General features: G+C 40.0%; 1 protein-coding gene across 1 annotated transcript in view; it reads left to right on the top strand.

Annotated features, from left to right (window-relative positions):
• The window catches only part of LOC122133143 (protein NLRC3-like), a 383,696-nt gene extending 376,026 nt beyond the window's left edge, over positions 1-7,670 (top strand). Inside the window, exons 2-6 of the mRNA XM_042708638.1 lie at positions 1,090-1,184; positions 1,782-1,904; positions 2,274-2,390; positions 3,242-3,358; positions 5,855-7,670. Coding sequence (XP_042564572.1) covers positions 1,141-1,184; positions 1,782-1,904; positions 2,274-2,390; positions 3,242-3,358; positions 5,855-7,670 — 2,217 coding nt within the window. The 5' untranslated portion in view covers positions 1,090-1,140. The remainder of the gene's footprint in view (positions 1-1,089; positions 1,185-1,781; positions 1,905-2,273; positions 2,391-3,241; positions 3,359-5,854) is intronic.
• Positions 7,671-8,570: the final 900 nt, after the last annotated feature.

Raw genomic sequence — 8,570 nt, 5'->3', positions numbered from 1 at the left:
AATTTGGTCTTCTTTTTCTTTGAGCACGTTTTCCTCCTGCTTCAGGTCTTCCTCTTCCTCCTTCTCCTCCTCTGTGGATTCCTCCTCTCATCCTCACTCTTCTTCTTCTGACTCCTTCCATTTTGATTGAAGACAGATGTACTCATCTGCTGCATTTCTATAGTGCTTAAACCTGTTTGGTGTGTCTACAATTAAGCAATCATGTGTTTGCGCACTTGATGGCTGTGTTTATTTGACAGGCTCATAAGTGTTGTAATTTGACAGTCAGTGTTTTGGAATTGCAAGGAAGTGACCTCTTGATATACTTCTGTGTCTAAAGCATTCAAGTGTGTTTAGTGTTTTGCAAATCACTTGTGTGTATTGTTTCGCAAAAAGTGTGATGTTGACATATGCTTATAGTGGTGCAAATCTGAGCTGTTGTTTTTCTCCTTGAGTAAAGGTTTTGATAACTGTGTAATACTTTTGATTTTAGTGTCTATCCAATCGTAAAAAACTGTAATCGCGATTAATTTTGAGTTAACTATGACATAAATGCGATTCATCGCGATTAAATATTTGAATCGTTTGAGAGCACTAATATATATACAGTGGGGAAAATAAGTATTTGAACCCCTGCCGATTTCGCAAGTTTGGCCACTTGCAAAGAAATGTGTGATCAATAATTGTAATGGTAGGTGTATTTTAACAGTGAGAAATAGAATATCAACAAACAAATCCAGAAAACTGCATTTTATAACATTTATGACTTAATTTGCATTTGATGCAGAAAATAAGTATTTGAACCCCTAGCAAAGCATGACTTAGTACTTGGTGGAATAACCCTTGTTGGCAAGCACAGATGTCAGACTTTTCTTGTAGAAAAGAAGACTTCTTATTTTCCCCACTGTATATATATACTGTATATATATGTTTATGGCCCTGACCATTTATTGACTTATAGACAGTAATTAATACTTTGAATTCAGTTCTGTATCTAACTGGGAGCCAGTGCAAGGACCTGAGAATTGGAGTAATATGCTCTCTTTTTCTTAGTTTTGGTTACACTTTGTGACACTCTGTGTATGTGTGTCTTTCTCTCTCATTCTCCAGTATAATACCAGGAGAGGGATATCCCAGGAAAAGGGGTGTATTTGCCCCAAAATGAGTTCCAGTGAAGAAGAGAACCATGATGATGAGCCTCTGGGGTAAGACAACAACAACAACACAACAACAACAACAATAATAATATATTTACATACATATTTGTCTTTTTTGTTTGTTAATTAGTGTAATACATCTTTAATTTCATTGATCAGCTTAAATAAGTAAAATAAGTAAAACAATGTAAATGGTAATAAAAGGCATTAAGACAATTGAGTATTCATTATGCATAACTAAAAGCAGAATAAATGTCTGTCAGTGTGTGGGATAAAACAATCACCTTCCTGCTGTAGCTCTTCATTAGTGTGGAAAGTAGCATCATTTCTGCCTGGCAACGACAGCTGATTGGATGACTATTACTATTTAAGTTTTGACCTACTGTATGTTTTTCTCCCTTTTAGACACCATTAATAATAATAATCATCATACAAATAATAAAAGTCATAATAATAATAATAATAATACAAATAATTAGCATCATTTATTTTCTCAAAAAGAGGTACAAGAAATACAAATAAAGGCAGAATATGCAAGTATATTATTAATAGTAATAACAATTTCCATCAGTGGAAAACAACCTGCTAGCATGATTTGCGCCTGAATACATTTGTATTTATGTAATGGCCATTTGTCTCGATCAGATGTTTGGCAAGGTTGAGTATGAGATCACACTCCCCCGTACCGAGCTGTGTGTCCATGAAGAGTGACCAGTCCATGGGTCATCCAATTCTATTTGCAGAAGGAGGTGTTCCTGCTGGTCAGAGGTGAGTAGTAATGAGCATGTCTGACACTGCTGTTCAAATCAAAGTGGCTTTCCTAAGTAAATGAATAGAGTTAAAGAAAGATCTTCAGGGTGACACTGGAAATATTTGAAATCAAATCGATTTTTTCCCTTGAATTATTTAAAATCAATAATATTCCATTAATTTGGATAAAATGTTATTGTAGGCAAAAATAAGATTTAGTTCATTTTGACCGTAGTGATTTTCTTACTTTAACCTATACTGCTAATAACATTGTGTTGGTGTGTTTGTGTGTGTGTGGGTGAATGTGTGTGTGTGCGTCTTTGTTTGTGTGTGCCTGTGTGTATGTGTGTGTGTGTGTGTGTTTGTTTGTGTGTGCCTGAAACACAGCTTCATCCAGCAGAAGAGATCACACTCTCCCGTACTGAGCTGTGTGTCCATGAAGAGTGACCAGTCCATGGGTCATCCACTTCTATTTGCAGAAGGAGGTGTTCCTGCTGGTCAGAGGTGAGTAGTAATGAGGACTTTCCACAGGAAATACAATCATCCACACAGTCATTTGAAGTACACCTTCAGTATAAAAGTGTACCAAAGGTGTTTGACTTGTCTTTTATGCTAGATATTTATATGAGATGGGCGGTTCCACATATTTGTATTTGGGCTTTAGCCCTGAAAAGTAAACATTATACTGTATATATATAATAAGAGTAAATTACCTGTAAAGGAGATGGATGAAATTAATGAATTGACAATGTTAACCTTCAAATTGTCATACGGAGCAAAGCCCCCCTAAGGGTGAAATGCTAGAACTGATCTTGAGAACCATTTCAGTATATTTTGTAGGTTTAAAAAAATGTAGTAGTGATCATTGCAGTACCCCAATATTGTCAGAAGGTGGCAGTATGAGACAGATGAGGCTGACTTGTCATCTCTGACTTTGCTGTTCAAATCAAAATGGCTTCATAAGTAAATTAAACACCCAAAAATCGAGCGGGTCCACCAGACCCACAACACCTTCTGTGTAACAAAAAAATGAATACCATACAAGGGTTAATAGAGTTAAAGAAAGATCTTCAGGGTGACACTGGAAATATTTGAAATCAAATCGATTTTTTCCCTTGAATTATTTAAAATCAATAATATTCCATTAATTTGGATAAAATGTTATTGTAGGCAAAAATAAGATTTAGTTCATTTTGACCGTAGTGATTTTCTTACTTTAACCTATACTGCTAATAACATTGTGTTGGTGTGTTTGTGTGTGTGTGGGTGAATGTGTGTGTGTGCGTCTTTGTTTGTGTGTGCCTGTGTGTATGTGTGTGTGTGTGTGTGTTTGTTTGTGTGTGCCTGAAACACAGCTTCATCCAGCAGAAGAGATCACACTCTCCCGTACTGAGCTGTGTGTCCATGAAGAGTGACCAGTCCATGGGTCATCCACTTCTATTTGCAGAAGGAGGTGTTCCTGCTGGTCAGAGGTGAGTAGTAATGAGGACTTTCCACAGGAAATACAATCATCCACACAGTCATTTGAAGTACACCTTCAGTATAAAAGTGTACCAAAGGTGTTTGACTTGTCTTTTATGCTAGATATTTATATGAGATGGGCGGTTCCACATATTTGTATTTGGGCTTTAGCCCTGAAAAGTAAACATTATACTGTATATATATAATAAGAGTAAATTACCTGTAAAGGAGATGGATGAAATTAATGAATTGACAATGTTAACCTTCAAATTGTCATACGGAGCAAAGCCCCCCTAAGGGTGAAATGCTAGAACTGATCTTGAGAACCATTTCAGTATATTTTGTAGGTTTAAAAAAATGTAGTAGTGATCATTGCAGTACCCCAATATTGTCAGAAGGTGGCAGTATGAGACAGATGAGGCTGACTTGTCATCTCTGACTTTGCTGTTCAAATCAAAATGGCTTCATAAGTAAATTAAACACCCAAAAATCGAGCGGGTCCACCAGACCCACAACACCTTCTGTGTAACAAAAAAATGAATACCATACAAGGGTTAATAGAGTTAAAGAAAGATCTTCAGGGTGACACTGGAAATATTTGAAATCAAATAGATTTGTTCCCTTGAATTATTTAAAATCAATAATATTCCATTAATTTGGATAAAATGTTATTGTAGGCAAAAATAGGATTTAGTTCATTTTGACTAGTGATTTTCTTACTTTTACCTATACTGCTGATAACATTGTGTTGGTGTGTTTGTGTGTGTGTGTGTGTGTGTCTGTGTGTGCGCACGCGTGTGTGTGTGTGTGTGTGTGTGTGTGTGTGTGCCTGAAACACAGCTCCATCCAGCAGAAGAGATCACACTCTCCCGTACCGAGCTGTGTGTCCATGAAGAGTGACCAGTCCATGGGTCATCCACTTCTATTTGCAGAAGGAGGTGTCCCTGCTGGTCAGAGGTGAGTAGTAATGAGGACTTTCCACAGGAAATACAATCATCCATACAGTCATTTGAAGTGTAAAAGTTTACCAAATGTGTTTTACTTGTTTTTTTGTTCTAGATATTTATATGAGATGGGAAGTTATAGATATTTCTTAAATATCTAGTTTATAGTATCTAGATATTAAAGGAGACGGACAAAATCCATTCACTGATGTGATTGATTGATGAGGATGTTAGCCTTCACATTGTCACAAGCCTAAGCCCCCCTAAGGGTGAAATGCTAGAACTGATCTTGAGAACCATTTCAGTACATTTTGTAGGTTTTTCAAAATGTAGTAGTGATCATTGCAGTACCACTATGTTGTCAGAAGGTGGCAGTATAAGACAGACCAGAGGCTGACCTGTCATGTCTGACTTTGCTGTTCAAATCAAAATGGCTTCATAAGTAAATGAATATAGTTAAAGAAAGATCTTCAAAATGACACTGTGGAAATATTTTAAATCAAATAGATATTATCCATTAAATCAGTAATATTCTTTGAAATTTCATAACATGTTATGTCAAAGTATTGCAGACAAAATGGGATTTTCACCTTTTGTGTTTTTTGTTTTGTTTTACACATACTTCAGATGTGTGTGCATGTGTGCGAGCGTGTGTGTCCACGTGTGTGTCCACGTGTGTGTGTGTGTGTGTGTGTGTGTGTGTGTGTGTGTGTGTGTGTGTGTGTGAAATGCAGATCTTTTACTCCTCATTCATGCTAGTTGAACCATTTCAGTAAATTCCTCTGGTATATAACAATTCTGTCCAAACCAGTTTTCCAAGACTTTAAAAAAGATGACGAAATGTTTCCAACTTATTGAATTAAAATGATTACATCTTGAAATATGAAATATAGTAAACAATAATTAGAGAGGATTCCCACTCTTAAAGACACACACACTCAAAGAGAAACAGCAGCAGGGAAAGAGAAAGAAGAAAGACAAAGAGAGACTTAAACACTCTAAAGTGCTTGGTTTTATACCTGAAGACACCAGCCAATCCCCTAAAATAACATTCTCCCAGGCAGGTGACAGTGGGAATTGTCAAATTATACATTTCTTTGCAGAGCAGGAACAAGTCAGTAAAGTGACATAATGATAATCTGGAGCGACAAGCACAAATCCAGCAGCCCTCCTGTGTCAGCAGGTGAAATGTAGTGAGAGTGAGAGAGAACGACTGCAGAGGAAATATGAAGCAAGTCAATTCATCAGCAATCACATGAGAGAAGAGCATTAGGGGGACACAGTGCTGAGGGTAGTTTATATGAAACTCTTCAGCTAGAGTGGCAGATATATAGACTACATTAGGGGGAAACTCTTCAGACAGAGTGGCAGTTATATAGACTACATTAGGGGGAAACTCTTCAGACAGAGTGACAGTTATATAGACTACATTAGGGGGAAACTCTTCAGACAGAGTGGCAGTTACATAGACTACATTCCTGCTTTACTGCTGTGCAGACACTAAAGTTAAACTGATATTACAGTCAACAAGTTATTTCATATTTGATTGTTTTTTACACACAGATACCAACCCGGTACAGTAAATGTGGAAATGCAGCAGATCCACAAATCCCATCTTCAGAAGAAGTTTCAGTGTCTGACTGAGGGAATCACAAAGCAGGGAGATGCCAGACTCCTCCATGAGATCTACACAGCGCTCTATATCACAAAGGGGGGACGAGGAGAGGTCAATGATGAACATGAGGTCAGACAGATAGAGAGATCATCCTGGAGAGAAGCAGCACAGGGCAGACCAATCAACTGCAGTGACATCTTTAAACCTTTATCTGGACAAGAAAAACCCATCAGAACAGTGCTGACAAAGGGAGTGGCTGGCATTGGAAAAACAGTCTCTGTGCAGAAGTTCATTCTGGACTGGGCTGAAGGGAAAGCCAATCAGGATGTCCACTTCATATTGCCTCTCCCTTTCCGAGAGCTGAATCTGATGAAGGAGAAAAAACTCAGTCTGTTGGAGCTTATTCAGCACTTTTTCCCAGAAATTACAGATCCAAGATTCTTCTCTGGTTTAGAGCATGTCATGTTCATCTTTGATGGTCTGGATGAGTGTCGACTTCCTCTACATTTCAACTCCAACCCGAGGAGTTGTGATGTGACAGAGCCAGCCTCAGTGGACGTGCTGCTGACAAACCTCATCAAGGGGAATCTGCTTCCCTCTGCTCTCCTCTGGATCACCACCCGACCAGCAGCAGCCAATCAGATCCCACCTGAGTGTGTGGACCAGGTGACAGAAATAAGGGGATTTAACGACCCACAGAAAGAGGAGTACTTCAGGAAGAGAATCAGTGATGAGAACCTGGCCAGCAGAACCATCACACACCTGAAGTCATCCAGGAGCCTCTACATCATGTGCCACATTCCAGTCTTCTCCTGGATTACTGCCACTGTTGTGGAGAGAACATCAGCTGAATTGGGGAGTGTAGAAATGCCAAGGACTTTGACTCAAATGTACACACACTTCCTGATCATTCAGACAAGCATGAAAAATAAAAAGTACACAGAGAGAAAAGAGAGAGATGAAGAGATGATTTTCAAACTGGGGAAACTGGCTTTCCAACAGCTGGAGAAGGGCAATCTGATCTTCTATGAGGAAGACGTGAGAGAATGTGGCATTGATGTCACAGAAGCATCAGTGTACTCAGGAGTGTGTACTCAGATCTTCAGAGAGGAGGCTGGGCTGTACCAGTGGAAGGTGTTCAGCTTTGTGCATCTGAGTATTCAGGAGTTTCTTGCAGCTTTATATGTGTTCCTGTGCTTCAGCAACAGAGAGAGAAACATGCCTGACCAACAGCAAACCTTTCAGCTCTCTGCTCTGTTCAGAGCTGCAACACTTCATGACCTACACAAGACTGCAGTGGATCTGGCCTTACAGAGTAAGAACGGACACCTAGACCTTTTCCTCCGCTTCCTTCTGGGCCTCTCACTGGAGTCCAATCAGAATCTCTTATGTCACCTACTGCCCCAGACAAGAAGCCAATCACAGAGCTCAGAGCATACAGCCCAGTGTGTCAAACAGAAGATCAGAGATCAGAATAAATCAGACAGAAAGATCAACCTGTTCTACTGTCTGAATGAGCTGAATCACCATGCTGTAGTGGAGGACATTGACAGGAGATCAGGAACTCTGTATGTGGACATGCTCTTACCAGGAAAGTGGGAGACTAGCAGATTTGAGTTTAAGATGTCAGAAGAGCAGCTGGATGAGTTTGACCTGCAGAAGTACATAAAGACACCAGAGGAAGATCTGACTGAACTCCTCAGTCTTGATGAAGTTCTGCAGAAGCTGGTGCAAGTGGTCACATCTTCCACATCAGCGGAGTGAGTAAAACACTGTGTGTGTGTGTGTGTGGGGGGGGGGGGGGGGGGGGGGGGGCGGGGCATTCATTTTCAAGCTGATCTGGTGAACACATATTTTTCCCCGAAGTGGAAATTTCCCAGGTTGGGTTTACCGTGTTTACTGTTGTCTTGAACCCAGCATATGTTTTGTGAGCTACTGCTTACTGTTGAACCCAGCATATGTCTGGTGAGCTACTGCTTACTGTTGAACCCAGCATATGTCTTGTGAGCTACTGCTTACTGTTGAACCCAGCATATGTCTTGTGAGCTACTGCTTACTGCAGCACCTGCACCTAATCACTGCCATGGAATAGAGAGAGCATCTCTACAGTCTTCAGCATCCGCATACCTGGTAGGCCAGTGCTTTCCTATCTGGCCTCTGTCCTGACGTCACATTGTGTGTGTGTGTGTCCATGTGTGTGTGTGTGTGTGTGTGTGTGTGTGTGTGTGTGTGTGTTTATGTGTATGTGTGTGTTTGTATCCCCAAGTGTGTGTGAGGGCTGGAGAAATGATGATTAATATTGAGATGTATCATGATGTTTCTCTCAGGCTGTATGACTGTAACCTGACAGAGAAGAGCTGTTCCTATCTGGCCTCTGCCCTGACCTCACAATCCTCAAGTCTCACACAGCTGGACCTGGGCTTCAATAAGCTGTTGGATTCAGGAGTGGAACTTTTATTTTCTGCTCTTTCTCATCAAAACTGCAAACTGGAAGAACTACAGTAAGCATCATTTTGTGTGTGTGTGTGTGTGTGTGTGTGTGTGTGGGTGTGTGTGTGTGTGTGTGTGTGTGTGTGTGTGTGTGTGTGTGTGTGTGTGTGTGAGGGGTAAAGGAATGATTACTAATATTCAGATGTATCATGATGTTTCTCCCAGGCTGGATGA

This window comes from Clupea harengus, chromosome 9 (assembly GCF_900700415.2).
Source record: "Clupea harengus chromosome 9, Ch_v2.0.2, whole genome shotgun sequence".
Classification (NCBI taxonomy): Eukaryota; Metazoa; Chordata; class Actinopteri; order Clupeiformes; family Clupeidae; genus Clupea; species Clupea harengus.
Note: the sequence above shows the minus strand (reverse complement) of the source record. Positions and strands in the feature narration are given on the sequence as shown.